The sequence below is a fragment of the Salvelinus fontinalis genome, chromosome 37 (genome assembly GCF_029448725.1).
Source record: "Salvelinus fontinalis isolate EN_2023a chromosome 37, ASM2944872v1, whole genome shotgun sequence".
In the NCBI taxonomy this organism is placed as follows: Eukaryota; Metazoa; Chordata; class Actinopteri; order Salmoniformes; family Salmonidae; genus Salvelinus; species Salvelinus fontinalis.
This window is the reverse complement of record NC_074701.1, coordinates 17,194,051-17,210,423: the sequence shown is the minus strand read 5'-3', so window position 1 is coordinate 17,210,423 and position 16,373 is coordinate 17,194,051. Positions and strand designations below refer to the sequence as shown.

The window sequence follows — 16,373 nt, the reverse complement described above, 5'->3', positions numbered from 1 at the left end:
TGACTCTCAACCGCAAGAAGTGTGAATACAATAAATCCAGACTGGAGTTCTTTGGGTTCATCTTCTCTGCTGGCGGCATCTCAGCTGTCCCGAAAAAAGTCCCTGTTATTCAGCAGGCCAGCAATCTCCAAAATGCAAGTGAAATCAAGAGTCTTCTCGGCATGGACAACTCCTGCTCAGGTGTTTCATCCAGGATTATGCCACCATCACTGCACCAGTACGGGAGCTCACAAAGAAGGAAGTTCTGTGGCAGTGGGTTGAGGAGCAGGAAATAGCGCTGAAAAAGCTAAAAGACGGTTTAACCAGCAACACCACCATGTCATACTTTGATCCACAGAAAGAAACAGAGCTCATCGTGAACACCAGCCCGGTCGAACTGGGTGCCACACTCTACCAGAAACACAGGGGAGAGAGACGCGCCATAGTATACGCCAGCCGCACGCTCAGTAACGTGGAGAGATGCTACTCGCAAACACTATCCATTGAATGGAGTTGTGACCACTTCCATCTGTACATATAAGGCAACCCATTCCTTCTGGTAAGGATCACAAACCACTGGAGATGATCTGGAACAACCCGAGGTCAAAGCCACCTGCTCGGATCGAAAGGTGGGGACTACGGCTTTATCCATACAACTACAGAGTTGAGTACAGAAAAGGAGCCGACAACCCACCAGACTACATGTCCCGTCACCCACTCCGAGCAAAGACAGCTGACAGCACACAAGCAGTGAAAGTGGCAGAAGAATGTCAACGTAATGGCACAGCACGCCACACCCAAAGCAATGACACTGGAGGAAATCAAAACAAAGACTCAGAAAGACCCTACAAAAGGTCAATGCCCATATCAGAGACAATACATGGCACACAATCACAAATGACACACCGCACGCTGCTATACTGACACAATACAAACAAGTCATTAGTGAGCTCACTGTCAACCAACGATGACAGCATCCTGCGAGGCAACAGGATCGCCACAACCACAATATTATCATTTGGATAGTGTTATGATAAGGGGTCATATGTCTTGTCCAAACAAAGTACACATTAATTACATTCAGATGTCTTCAGTTACTAATAGGTTATAGTATCATGAACATAGCCTATGATGAACATTTACTATGGAATATTTACAATAATAACCAACAACCTAATATATTTTGCTTGTATATACTGCACCTCAGTAGATCAGGATTTTTTATACAGAATGCACTCCACAAAGCTCTTTAGATTAGATATTACTTTATAGTCTGTTGTTCACAGAAATGTGCATTACGTAGAGAAAATACAGCACGTTAAAAAAAGGATCCATAACAAAAAGAGAGACTTAGAACTAGAACCTCAGAATGGTGAATTAGATGAATGCTGAACCAACTGGTGTTACAGTAAAACCAATATTGAACAGTGTCCACAGCAGGTGAGGTCCCTAGTGGTTCAGCCAAATCAAATGGACCTTTCAACACCCATCTTGTGGTACCATCTTGTGGTAAAGAGAAGACATTACATTTTTAAAAACTGCCTATGGGTATTCAGCACTAGTTCAATAGTGATTTTGTAAAAACAGTAGGCTACTACTTTGTTGGAATAGTTATTCTGTGTTGGAATAATTATTTCACAAAAAATATGCTAATACAGAGTTGACCTGTAGCTACTACATTTTCTTTGAGCTGCAGTGGGCTACACATTATTAGGCAAGTGGTTTGATATGGTGATTGGTATCATCATTGTGGAGTTCTAAGCCCTACGGGAAGTGTGGAACTCTAATGGCTACTTGAAATACACAAATATATACAGTGCCTTCAGAAAGTATTCACACCCCTTGACTTTTTCTATATTTTGTTGTGCTACAGCCTTTAATATTGATTAAATTGAGATGTTGTATCATTGGTCGACACCTAATACCCCATAATGTCAAAGTGGAATCGTTTTTTTCTCAACATTTTCAAAAATGTTGCAAATTAATAAAAAATTAACAGCTGAAATGTCTTGAGTCAATAAGTGTTTGTTATGGCAAGCCTAAATAAGTTCCGAATTAAACAAGTCACATAATAAGTTGGAGGTTTTCCAATGCCTCGCAAAGAAAGGCACCTATTGGTAAAAATGTGAAAGACAGATATTGAATATCCCTAAAGACAGATATTGAATATACCTTTGAGTATGGCAAAGTTATTTATTACAGTTTGGATGGTGAATCAATACACCCAGTCACTACAAATATACAGGCGTCCTTCCTTCCTAACTCAGTTGCCGGAGAGGAAGGAAACCACTCAGGGACTTCACCATGAGGCCAATGGTAACTTTGAAACAGTTACAGAGTTTAATGACTGTGATAAGCGAAAACTGAGGATGTATCAACAACATTGTAGTTATTCCACAAAAATAACCTAAATTACAGAGTGAAAAGAAGAAAGAATATTTTATTTTGTACAAGCTAAAACATACATCCTGTTTGCAATAAAGCACTAAAGTAAAACTGCAAAAAATGTGGAAAAGAAATTAACTTTATGTCCTAAATATAAAGTGTTATGTTCGCGGCAAATCTAACACAACACATCATTGAGTACCACTCTTAATATTTTCAAGCATGGTGGTGGCTTGCTTGTCATCGGGCAAGGACTAAGGAGTTTTTTTTTTAATAACAAGAAACGAAATAGAGCTAAGCACATGTCAATGAGCAGCAGGAGGGACGGAGTCAGGCACAGGACACCGAGAATGAGTAATAAAGGTCTTTACTCAACAAAATATTCCACGCAGGGAAACTAACTCAGCTCACAAATATACGCGACAGCTTAACACAGAACAAACACGCACAAAACCAATGGGGAAACCAGAGGGTTAAATAGGGAACAATAATTATGAAATGGAAATCAGGTGTGTACAATGAAGACAAAACAAATGGAAAAAGAAAACGTGGATCGGTGGCAACTAGAAAACCGGTGACGACGACCGTCGAATGCCGCCCGAACAAGGAGAGGGACCAACTTCGGCGGAATTCGTGACAGCACAGGCAAAATCCTAGAGGAAAAGCTGGTTCAGTCTGCTTTCCATAAGACTCGGAGACAAATTCACCTTTCAGCAGGACACTAACCTAAAACACAATGCAAAATATACACTGGAGTTGCTTACCAAGACGACCTTGAATGTTCCTGAGTGGCCTAGTTACAGTTTTGACTTAAATTGGCTTAAAACCTATGGCAAGACATGAAAATGGCTGTCTAACAATGATCAACAACCTACTTGACAGAGCTTGAAGAATTAAAATAAGAATAACGTGCAAATATTGTATAATCCAGGTGTGCAAAGCTCTTAAGAGATTTACCCAGAAACTCACAGCTGTAATTGCTGCCAGAAGTTATTAACATGTATTGATTCAGGGGGTTGAATACTTATGCAATCAAGATATATTAATGTTGTATTTTTCATGTATTTTTTTTTAATACAAAAGTTAGAATTTTTCTTCCACTTTGACACTACAGAGGATTGTGTGAACGTCACTGACAAAAAATGACAAATCAATTTTAATCCCACCTTGTAATACAACTAAATGTGGAAAAAGTTAAGAGGTGTGAATACTTTCTGAGGGCACTGTATTTACATAATGTAGGCTAGGTAGTTAATGAATTGCCTCTGGTCTGGTCAGTAGGTCACCCTTAAAATTTCTTTCTAGTTTTTTAAAAATGTTTTTATTCTTTTTCATCAGCAGTGGGTTCCATCTTTGTAGTGTTTTTGACTCTTGTGTAAGTCAATTCGGATTTGTTTGTGAACTTTATCCCCTCTTGGTACTTGTTAATTCCAAGTTTCTCGAATGAGATACTCTTCAACTTTACAGAAGACCTGGAAAAAAACACACAAAGATACACTCAATATTACACCTTCACTATAAACCAGACCTTACCAAGCTTATCATACTTTGTTTGACTTACCTTCTCTTCTCTGCTCCTAGAAAGATTTTTCGTTTCTCTAGATCCAAAATGAGAATGACCATGGGCCCATCCTCGTGGTTTAGAACAGCTTGGAAGTATTTCCCCCCCGTCTGCCCCTTCTTCACCTCAGAAACGTCTTTGATGGTTCCACACGCAGTGGTACTTCTCCGGTTTTTCTTTTTCACAGGAGTAGTTGGAATGTTTGAACCTAATAAAAACAACAACACATATAGTTTTTTCCAGATGCCATATCGGTTTATGATTTAGCTCCATTCCACTCATAGCAGTTTTAAATTGCAGGTTTTGCCTCAACGTTTTTTTGCCTGTTCTGCATATTAGGTTCAGTTTAAATGGGACATTGAGTCCTCTAGTTTACATTAGGCTATTCATTACTTGATGTGTATTCTCTTCTGGTGGACAGACGCACATAACATAAAAGGTCGACAGACTGGGATGCGACGACTAATAAGCAACTTTGTTCTGGTATTGAATATAACTTAATCAAGCATCTGACGCAATTACGTGATATTTATAGTTCTGGTTGTCTGAAATTACTTGATCTGTAACCCTTTACAAATTAAAATGAGAAGCTAAAGGTGTGTGTATCCATCTTGGGGCTTCCAAGTGCAGAATATTGGTGTCAGACATTTGAACTACAATTCCACTAACGGTGGTGGGGGTGGAGCAGGAACACGAGTGAATAGATAGATAATTAGATAGGATTTATTCATAGAATACATAGACCATGATTCAATCGATCTGTGCAAAAAAGAATGGAAATGTATGCTTTAAAATGGTTCTACCTGATGTGGTTGGGCGATGGGTGTGGACTGTGGAGGAGGCAGAGGTTGGGACAGCGTCTGGGGGTGCTGGGCTACTGGGTGCCGGAGCTATGTCGCTGTTGTCATTAGATTAGATTAGCAAATGTTATTATGCTTTAATTAGGAGATCCCAACCATCGTACATACAAAAAACAGGGCTACATTATATAAAAATTTGCTTAATAGTGTATAATATTGTGCATAATACATGTGTTTGATTTCTTCCAGTTTGCGGAAGTTTAATCTGATGTCTGGATGCTGCAACAGGGTCAGGAATTTAGTGCATTTCTCATCTCCTCCTTTGAATATGAGGGCATCCAGCAGACTGATGATGGACTCTTCTGGATTTAATTTACTGCTATTGTTCAGGTTCCTGTATTCGCGTGGAGTCACCAGGCCCGCCTGGTGTACATGCTGAATGATGAAACTGGCTTCCACTGACAAGATGTCTGTCAGAACTGTCTTTATCTTTCTCAATTTATCCATGCTGGACGAGAGAGAGAGAGAGAAAGAGAGAGAGAGAGAGTTTGTTTTAGAATCTCCTGTTTAGTGAACGAAATGGGAAGAAACTAAATTGAAAAATTTTACTTAATAAAACCAACATTTGCTATATGATTGGAATCTGTCCCTGACTGAGTCTGTAATACCAACATGTTTCAAGCAGACCACCATAGTCCCTGTGCCCAAGAACCCTAAGGTAACCTGCCTAAATGACTACCGACCCGTAGCACTCACGTCTGTAGCCATGAAGTGTTTTGAAATGATGGTCATGGTTCACAACACCATTATCCCAGAAACCCAATTTGCATACCACCCAAACAGATCCACAGATGATGCAATCTCTATTGCACTCCACACTGCCCTTTCCCACCCGGACAAAAGGAACACCTATGTGAGAATGCTATTCTTTGACTACAGCTCAGTGTTCAACACCATAGTGCTCTCAAAGCTCATCACTAAGCTAAGGACCCTGGGAATAAACACCTCCCTCTGCAACTGGATCCTGGACTTCCTGACGGGCCGCCCCAAGGTGGTAAGGGTAGGGAACAACACATCCGCCACGCTGATCCTCAACAAGGGGGCCCCTCAGGTGTGCGTGGTCAGTCCCCTCCTGTACTCCATGCATGGCCGGCAGGTAGCCTAGTCGTTAGAGCGTTAGGCCAGTAACCGAAAGGTTGCTAGATCGAATCCCGAGCTGACAAGGTAAAAATCTGTTGTTCTGCCCCTGAACAATAATAAAACCATTGTTCCTAGGCCGTCATTGTAAATAAGAATTTGTTCTTAACTGACTTGCCTAGTTAAATAAACGTTAAATAAACAAAATAAAATAAATGGCCAGCCACGACTCCAACACCATCATCAAGTTTGCCGATGACACAACAGTGGTAGGCCTGATCACCGACAAAGATGAGACAGCCTATAGGGAGGAGGTCAGAGACCAGGTCGTGTGGTGCCAGTGATCAAGACAAAGGAGATGATTGTGGACTACAGGATAAGGAGGACCAAGCACGCCCCCATTCTCATCGACAGGGCTCAAGTTCCTTGGTGTCCACATCATCAACAAACTATCATGGTCCAAGCACACTAAGACAGTCGTGAAGAGGGCACAACAAAGCCTATTCCCCCTCAGGAGACTGAAAAGATTTGGCATGGGTCCTCAGATCCTCATAAGGTTCTACAGCTGCACCATCGAGAGCATCTTGACTGGTTGCGTCACTGCCTGGTGTGGCAACTGCTCGGCCTCCAACCGCATGGCACTACAGAGGGTAGTGCGTACGGCCCAGTACATCACTGGGGCCAAGCTTCCTGCCATCCAGGACCTCTATATCAGGCGGTGGCCCTACAAATTGTCGAAGACTACAGCCACCCTAATCATAGACTGTTCTCTCTGCTACTGCACGGCAAGCAGTACCGGAGCGCCAAGTTGAGGTCCAAAAGGCTTCTTAACAGCTTCTACCTCCAAGCCATAAGACTTCTGAACTGCTAATCAAAGGGCTAATCAGACCCCTCTTTTACGCTGCTGCTTCTCTGTTTATAATCTATGCATAGTCACTTTAACTCTACCAACATGTACATATTACCTCAATTAACCGGTGCCCCCGCACAGTCTCTGTACCCCCTGTATATAGCCTTGCTTATTATTTTACTGCTACTGTTAAATTATTTGTTACTTTTACTTATTTAGTTTTTACTTAACACTTATTTGTATTTTTTTCTTCTTAACTTCTTAAAGCATTGTTGGTTAAGGGCTTGTAAGTAAGCATTCCACTGTAAGGTGGAACTGTTGTATTCTGCGCATGTGACAAATCAAATTTGATTGTATTTGATTTTTATTACAGCTCAGTTGTTAGCCATCTCTTCGAAAATAACTTGTGGGTGAAACAAAGTTGCATTTAAACTTTAGATCACCGGTTACTTTGTGTGCTAAACGTGAAATGTTTTTTTGCAATGGGAAGTAATAGTTGTACATTTCGATTGGGAAACGCTTAGCTTAATGGTTGTGTTTTTGTATTCTTATGATTGGGACCTACTGGCTTATTATGTCAGAGTGAATGGAATGCTGTCTTTCCATCGGCCCTGTGCAGTGGTGTAGTGGTGCCTGGAGAAGTGGGTCCTGTGTAAAGAATCCTATATTTTCCTATCGATTTTTCACTCTCAAAATCACACTTTTTAAAATAAAAAGAAACGCAAAAAATGTGATGTTCTAAGTCCACAACAAAACTTAAACCACATCAGGAGACCACTTGAGGTTTGGGAAAAATCGTATAGTTGCCCTTTAATTCAATTAAGCAAAACAAATGCACTCCCCACTGATACAAATCAGCATTATATCATTCTGTCAGGTAGGCCTACATTGCAGTCAACTTTTAATTGGGAATGTTTTTTGGCATCCCCTTTAGAAATGTTCATGCACACAGCACATGATGACTGGATTGCACATCGCAAATAGCCTACGTACCAAGACTAAGGACCAAACTTTTTCAATACCTAGTTCGCAGACCCATTGTTGCCTTAGTTAGCATTTACTGGTTGATATAATAAGTTGAAACGTCTTTCTTTCGTACCTACCGACTACCGATGTCATTATTCTGTGAGCTTCTCCATGCAACAACCAAATCAAATCAAATGTTATTTGGCACATGCGCCACATACAACAGATGTAGACCTTATGTAACGGCTTTCCTCCTCCTCTTCATCAGAAGAGGAGGAGCAGGGATCGAACCAAAATGCAGCTGAGTTTATCGACATGATTTATTAACGAAAAAACACGAACTTGACTATACACTAACAAAACAAATAAACGGTGTAGACAGACCTAGACGACGAACTTACATAAAACATGAAGAACGCACGAATAGAGAAAACAGGCTACACAAAAACAACGATGAACAAACAAACCGAAAACAGTCCCGTGTGGCGCAACGACATGCACAAACACAGGAGACAATCACCCACAACGAACACTGTGAAAACACCTACCTAAATATGACTCTTAATTAGAGGAACGCCAAACACCTGCCTCTAATTAAGAGCCATACCAGGCAACCCATAAATCAACATAGAAACAGAAAACATAGAATGCCCACCCAAACTCACGTCCTGACCAACTAACACATATAACAAACTAACAGAAATAGGTCAGGAACGTGACACCCTACATTGAAATGCTTACTTACTTACAACAATGCAGTTCAAGAAATAGAGTTAAGAAAATATTTACTAAATAAACTAAAGTTAAAAATAAAATCAAAAGTAACACAATAAAATAACAATACCAAGGCTATATACAGGGGGTACTGGTACCAAGTCAACGTGCAGGGGTACAGGTTAGTCGAGGTAATTTGTACAAGTAGGCAGGGTTGGGGAGTAACGGATTAAATGTAATCCAGTAACGGAGTAACGGACTAACGGATTAAATGTAATCCGTTACATGTAATTGATTAGGAAAAAAATGGTAACTGTAATCCGTTACATTACCAGCAAAAAATAGTGTAATCAGATCTGACCGGTTGCATCACCGCTTGGTATGGCAACTGCTCGGCATCTGACCGTAAGGCGCTACAGAAGGTAGTGCGTACGGCCCAGTACATCACTGGGGCCAAGCTTCCTGCCATCCAGCACCTATATACTAGGCGGTGTCAGAGGAAAGCCCAAAAAATTGTCAGACTCCAGTCACCCAAGTCATAGACTGTTTTCTCTGCTACCGCACGGCAAGCGGTACCAGAGTGCCAAGTCTAGGACACTCCCCTCCATATTTACAGTTGCTTGCGAAAGTATTCACCCCCTTGTCATTTTTCCTATTTTGCATTTGATTTACACAACATGCCTACCACTTTAGAGATGCTAAATATTTTTTATTTTGAAACAAACAAGAAATAAGACAAAAAAACAGAAAACATGAGCATCCATAACTATTCAACCCCCCCCAAAGTCAATACTTTGTAGAGGCACCTTTTGCAGCAATAACAGCTGCAAGTCTCTTGGGGCATGTCTCTATAAGCGTAGCACATCTAGCCACTGGGATTTTTGCCCATTCTTCAAGGCAAAACTACTCCAGCTCCTTCAAGTTGGATGGGTTCCGCTGGTGTCCGGCAATCTTTAAGTCATACCACAGATTCTCAATTGGATTGAGGTCTGTGCTTTGACTAGGCCTTTCCAAGACATTTAGATGTTTCCCCTTAAACCACTCGAGTGTTGCTTTAGCAGTATGCTTAGGGTCATTGTCTTGCTGGAAGGTTTTCTGGCCACTCTTCCGTAAAGCCCAGCTCTGTGGAGTGTCCTATGGACAGATACTCCAATCTCCACTGTGGAGCTTTGCAGCTCCTTCAGGGTTATCTTTGGTCTCTTTGTTGTGTCTCTGATTAACGCCCTCCTTCACTGGTCCGTGAGTTTTGGTGGGCGGCTGTCATGTTCCTGACCTGTTTTCTGTTTAGTTTTGTGTGTTAGTTGGTCAGGACGTGAGTTTGGGTGGGCATTCTATGTTGTCTGTTTCTATGTTGGTTTAGGGTTGCCTGGTATGGCTCTCAATTGGAGGCAGGTGTTTGGCGTTCCTCTAATTGAGAGTCATATTTAGGTAGGCGGTTCACAGTGTTTGTTTGTGGGTGGTTGTCTCCTGTGTCCGTGTCAATGTTTGCACCATACGGGACTGTATACGGTTTGTTCATTTTCATGTAGTCTGTTCCTGTTCATTTCGTTCGTCACGTTGTATGTAAGTTCGTCGTTCAGGTCTGTCTACTTTCGTTTTGTTATTTTGTATCATTTTCAAGTATAGTTCGTTTTGTCTTATTAAATAAATTCATCATGTCATTTCAACGCGCTACGCCTTGGTTCCCTCAATACTCCTCCTTTTCGGTTGAAGAGGAGGAGGACTATCGTTACAGAACCACCCACCAATCCAGAGCCAAGCAGCGGTTTAAACGGAGTAAGGGACAGCGCAAGAATGAGGAATGGACTTGGGACGATGTATTGGACGGTAAAGGTTGCTACACATGGGAGGAGATCCTGGCTGGAAGGGATCGCCTCCCATGGGAACAGGTGGAGGCACTGAGGAGAGCAGAGGCTACTGGAGTGAAGAACCGGAGTTATGAGGGGACGCGTCTTGCACGGAAGCCCGAAAAGCCCGTGAGTAATTCCCAAAAAATTCTTGGGGGGGGGCTAAGGGGTTGTGGGCCAAGGGCAGGTAGGAGACCTGCGCCCACTTCCCAGGCTAACCGTGGAGAGCGGGAGTACGGGCAGACACCGTGTTACGCAGTAGAGCGCACGGTGTCTCCTGTACGTGTGCATAGCCCAGTGCGGGTTATTCCACCTCCCCGCACTGGTAGGGCTAGATTGGGCATTGAGCCAGGTGTCATGAGGCCGGCTCAACGCGTCTGGTCTCCAGTGCGTCTCCTCGGGCCGGCATACATGGCACCTGCCTTACGCCTGGTTTCCCCGGTTCGCCTGCATAGCCCAGTGCGGGCTATTCCACCTCCCCGCACTGGCAGGGCGACCGGGAGCATTCAACCAGGTAAGGTTGGGCAGGCTCAATGCTCAAGAGAGCCAGTACGCCTGCACGGTCCGGTATTTCCGGCGCCACCTCCCCGCCCCAGCCTAGTACCTACAGTGCCTACATTACGCACTAGGCTACCAGTGCATTTCCAGAGCCCTGTTCCTCCTCCACGCACTCTCCCTGTAGTGCGTGCATCTAGCCCGGTGCCTCCAGTTCCGGCCCCACGCACTAAGCTACCAGTGCGTCTCCAGAGCCCTGTACACACTATATATTCTCCCCCTACTAATCCTGATGTGCTTGTCCTCAGCCCGGCGTCACTAGTGCCGGTACCACGCATCAGGGGTAGAGTAGGCTTTGAGGATACAGTGTGCCCTGTCCCTGCTCCCCGCACTAGTAGGAAGGTGCTTATCATTAGCACGGTGCCTCCAGTTCCGGCACCACGCACCAGGTCTACAGTGCGCCATATCCGGCCAGAGCCATCCGTCTCCCCAGCGCCATCTGAGCCATCCGTCTCCCCAGCGCCATCTGAGCCATCCGTCTCCCCAGCGCCATCTGAGCCATCCGTCTCCCCAGCGCCATCTGAGCCATCCGTCTCCCCAGCGCCATCTGAGCCATCCGTCTGCCAGGAGCCTGCAAAGCCGCCCGTCTGCCATGAGCCTGCAAAGCCGCCCGTCTGCCATGAGCCTACAGAGCCGTCAGCCAGACAGGAGCCGCTAGAGCCATCAGCCAGACAGGAGCCGTTAGAGCCGTCAGCCAGACAGGATCTGCCAGAGCCGCCAACCAGACAGGATCTGCCAGAGCCGCCAACCAGACAGGATCTGCCAGAGCCGCCAACCAGACAGGATCTGCCAGAGCCGCCAACCAGACAGGATCTGCCAGAGCCGCCAGCGAGCCATGAGCAGCCAGAGCCGCCAGCGAGCCATGAGCAGCCAGAGCCGTCAGAGAGCCATGAGCAGCCAGAGCCGTCAGAGCGCCATGAGCAGCCAGAGCCGTCAGAGCGCCATGAGCAGCCAGAGCCGTCAGAGCGCCATGAGCGTCGTGAGCCGTCAGCCTGCCATGAGCGTCGAGAGCCGTCAGCCTGCCATGAGCGTCGAGAGCCGTCAGCCTGCCATGAGCGTCGAGAGCCGTCAGCCAGCCATGAGCTGCCCTTCAGCCTGAAAAGGCTAGATACCCAGAACTGCCCAGCAGTCCAGAGCTGTCTCTCTGTCCGGAGCTGCCCTTCAGTCCGGAGTTGCCCCTCTATCCTGAGCTACCTCTTTATCTTGAGCTACCTCTCTCTCCTAAGCTATCCCTCTGTCCTGAGCTACCTTGTCCCAGAGCTGTCCTTGATTCTGGTGTTGCCCCTAAATTTAGGTGGGGTTATTTGGAGGGTGGTCATTGTGGGGAGGCTACGGAAGCAGGGATTGATTATGGTGGGGTGGGAACCACGCCCGGAGCCTAAGCCACCACCGTGGTCAGATGCCCACCCAGACCCTCCCCTGGACTTTTTGGTGATGCGTTCGGAGTACGCATCTTGAGGGGGGGGTTATGTCATGTTCCTGACCTGTTTTCTGTTTAGTTTTGTGTGTTAGTTGGTCAGGACGTGAGTTTGGGTGGGCATTCTATGTTGTCTGTTTCTATGTTGGTTTAGGGTTGCCTGGTATGGCTCTCAATTGGAGGCAGGTGTTTGGCGTTCCTCTAATTGAGAGTCATATTTAGGTAGGCGGTTCACAGTGTTTGTTTGTGGGTGGTTGTCTCCTGTGTCCGTGTCAATGTTTGCACCATACGGGACTGTATACGGTTTGTTCATTTTCATGTAGTCTGTTCCTGTTCATTTCGTTCGTCACGTTGTATGTAAGTTCGTCGTTCAGGTCTGTCTACTTTCGTTTTGTTATTTTGTATCATTTTCAAGTATAGTTCGTTTTGTCTTATTAAATAAATTCATCATGTCATTTCAACGCGCTGCGCCTTGGTTCCCTCAATACTCCTCCTTTTCGGTTGAAGAGGAGGAGGACTATCGTTACAGCGGCCCTCTCTTGGCAGGTTTGTTGTGGTGCCATATTCTTTAAATGTTTTAATAATGGATTTAATGGTGCTCCGTGGGATGTTCAAAGTTTCTGATATTGTTTTATAACCCAACCCTGATCTGTACTTCTCCACAACTTTGTCCCTGACCTGTTTGGAGAGCTCCTTGGTCTTCATGGTGCCGCTTGCTTGGTGGTGACCCTTGCTTAGTGGTGTTGCAGACTCTGGGGCCTTTCAGAACAGGTGTATGTATACTGAGATCATGTGACACTTAGATTGCACACAGGTGGACTTTATTTAACTAATTATGTGACTTCTGAAGGTAATTGTTTGCCCCAGATTAAGGGGCTTCATAGCAAAGGGGGTGAATACATATGCACGCACCACTTTTCAGTTTATTTATTTTTTGAATTTTTTGAAACAAGTAATTTTTTTCATTTCACTTCACCAATTTGGCGAATGTCCATTACATGAAATCCAAATAAAAATCCATTTAAATTAAAGATTGTAATGCAACAAAATAGGAAAAACGCCAAAGGGGATGAATACTTTTGCAAGGCACTGTACATTGACACCCCCCTCCATTTGTTTTGTACACTGCTGCTACTCGCTGTTTATTATCTATGCATAGTCACTTCACCCCTACCTAATGTACAATTTACCTCAACTAACCGGTACCCCCACACATTGACTCAGTACTGGTACCCCTTGTATATAGCCTCGTTATTGTTATTTTATTGTGTTACTTTTTATAATTTTTTACTTTAGTTTATTTGGTAAATATTTTCTTAACTCTTTCTTGAACTGCACTGTTGGTTAAGGGCTTGTAAGTAAGCATTTCATGGGCCTACAGAGTGGTGCGGTGGTCTAAGGCACTGCAGTGCTAGCTACGCCACTAGAGATCCTGGTTCGAGTCCAGGCTCTGTCGCAGCTGGCCATGACCGGTAAACCCACGGGGCGGCGCACAATTGGCCCAGCGTCGTCCAGGTTAGGAGGGTTTGGGATGATTTGGCCGGCAGGGATGTTCTTGCACCTGGCTTCCGGGTTAAGTGGGCATTGTGTCAAAAAGCAGTGCGGCTCGGCTGAATTTTGTTTCGGGGGGTGCACGGCTCTCAACCTTCGCCTCTCCCGAGTCCGTACGGGAGTTGCAGCGATGGGACAAGACTGTAACTATCAATTGGATACCATGAAATTGGGGAGAAAAAGGGGTTAAAAAAGAATTATAATAATAAAATGTTGAAAAGTAAGCATTTCATGGTAAGGTTGCATTCGGCGCATGTGGCAAATAAAGTTTGATTTGATTACTTCGTGGATAACTTTTAAATTCAGAAAGGATGTTTGCGAGAAAGAAAATATTTGACACTTCTATGTTTTCTCAATGACATTCAAATCAGCATTGAAAAAAGGCACAAGTTTAAGTTTGTTCCACCTGAGCGAATCTGACCACAAGTCAGAGACCACTATGATGACACACCAAATGGGTTTGAATGATCGTGGGAAAAGAGCAGGAATAGGCTTTTGTAGGCTACAGTTCAAGCTGTGTCTTCCAATGGTGCGACTGCTGTCGTTATCCAAAGATTATCCAACATGAATAAACGCTTGGAGGTAAGGATGACAGCAGTGATATCTACGGCAATACAGATATCACTTATTATTTATCAAAGCATGCCATTCCATGAGCGCAGCATTTATTTTCAACTCGAATCAATGAGCCCAATCAGTCCTCCATAACAACAAAATCATAAACAACAGAGTAGGGATGTCTAATAAGTCCTTAGTTTTGGGGTCATGCTCAGGTAAAACAATTTAGCTAATCTATACTTCTATATTTCCAAGTCCTGTTTTTGAAGATCAAGGGGTATAACATTTATTGGATTGACTGGAATTCTGATAGACTTTGGTTTTTACTGTAAAGATATAATTTAATCGTATTATTATATGTAGTAGAAAGCGAAGGATTAGAAGAAGCCTACAGTACATAACCAACCCATAAAGTAACATCCATATATGGCCAGCAATGTAAACTTTAACATTGATTTATCCTGCAATAGATGTCGTTCAATTGGTAACATACATGTTTGTCTTCTTCTAATGCCTCTTAAGGGGAAAGTAACTGAATGTAATCAGATTACATTACTGAGTTTGGGTAATCCAAAAGTTACGTTACTAATTACAATTTTGGACAGGTAACTATTAACTTTAACGGATTACATTTAGAAAGTAACCTTCCCAACCCTGCATGTAGGTAGGGGTAAAAAAACAACCAGTTGAGAGCTGCGCGCTCTTGCAGTTTGCAGATGATATTCCACTAAAACTAGGCTGTATACTGCTTGCTTTGCGATTGTGTAGGATACTTTGTGCATGATTTCTCTATTGTACTACACAATTAATATGTCGTATATGTAACGGATGTGAAATGGCTAGTTAGTTAGCGGGTACGCGCTAACAGCGTTTCAATCAGTTACGTCACTTGCTCTGAAACCTAGAAGTAGTGTTGCCCCTTGCTCTGCAAGGGCCGAGGCTTTTGTGGAGCGATGGGTAACGACGCTTCGTGGGTGACTGTTGTTGATGTGTGCAGAGGGTCCCTGGTTCGCGCCCGAGGTCGGGGCGAGGGGACGTACTAAAGTTATACTGTTACATATACCTCCACCTCACTTGATACACAACAGAAGGGATTATTAAGAAGTGAGTATAGGCAATGCCCACTGAAAAAAAGTGGGCATAGGGCGTATAGCTTCCACTACACCACCGGCCCTTTGTGTTTTACAAAAAGCACTCTCCTCAATGAATGAGTGCACTGTTATTACAGTTGCTGTCCTTTCAGCGTCACGAGCCTGTCACATACTGAAGGCCTAGGTACAATAGGTTCGCCACTGCGCAAACATGTCTACAATAGATATAAAGACTGTTACAATTTCCCCGTCTCCCCTTTACTAATAGTGAGCATGCAACTTTCCAACAATTTCCCCCACTCTTCCCTGCCAGCAAGTCAAGGAAATTGGGAGAAAGTTTGAGGATATTTTTCAATGGAAGTAAAGGACAATAATGTTATGACTAAAGTTGGAATCCCATGTCTCAATAAATGTTTCAAGAAAGGAGTGTAGCCTATATATTTGGCCTGACGATGTGCTTTTATGCACTGACTGAATGGAAGCTGATAATTATGAGTTTTTTACTCTGCTGGTCTCTGGGAGAAATTACAAATCCTCACTAACGCCAAGTAAAAATGTATCCGACACCGAGACAAGACAGTGACACTCAATATGTGGCCTTTAGACCGGACTCAAGGAGTACTACAACACTGCCGAGAAATGTATTATGCTATATTGGATTAGATGTTGATTTATTGGAGAAATATTAGGGTTCTTACCTTGAAGAAAACGTATAGGGACTGCAGAACAATATGTCGTGTAGGTTAACCTATCTAGCCTATGTATGACAATACCCTTTCACTTTCATTATCTTTGAAAGGTAGCCTAACCGGAAATAGCCTGCTGTTTTTTTTTTTGTGCTCATGAGTAGAACGGTGCACCCCGTACAATAACAGAAATACATCGATATAATCTAGAACTATCATCAGAAATCACGCGATATGAATCAGAGAGCGGGGGCGCCGCCTGACCCACATGGTCAG

At 43.8% G+C, this 16,373-nt stretch overlaps 1 protein-coding gene across 1 annotated transcript; it reads right to left on the bottom strand.

Annotated features, from left to right (window-relative positions):
* Positions 1-1,227: 1,227 nt before the first annotated feature.
* On the bottom strand, positions 1,228-16,365 carry LOC129836272 (uncharacterized). Its single transcript, XM_055902210.1, has 5 exons — positions 16,110-16,365; positions 4,955-5,233; positions 4,729-4,823; positions 3,926-4,133; positions 1,228-3,836 (listed from the first exon to the last, which is right to left on the bottom strand). Exons 2-5 carry the CDS (start codon positions 5,230-5,232, stop codon positions 3,686-3,688), a joined length of 732 nt encoding a protein of 243 aa, XP_055758185.1. The 5' UTR covers position 5,233; positions 16,110-16,365; the 3' UTR covers positions 1,228-3,685.
* Positions 16,366-16,373: the final 8 nt, after the last annotated feature.

Coding starts and splice junctions, on each gene's coding strand:
- LOC129836272 (XM_055902210.1), bottom strand. CDS start 5,232: ATGGATAAATTGAGAAAGATAAAGACAGTTCTGACAGACATCTTGTCA. Junction 4,824..4,954: donor CTGGAAGAAATCAAACACAT/GTATTATGCACA, acceptor TAATGACAACAG/CGACATAGCTCCGGCACCCA. Junction 4,134..4,728: donor CCATCGCCCAACCACATCAG/GTAGAACCATTT, acceptor TGTTTTTATTAG/GTTCAAACATTCCAACTACT.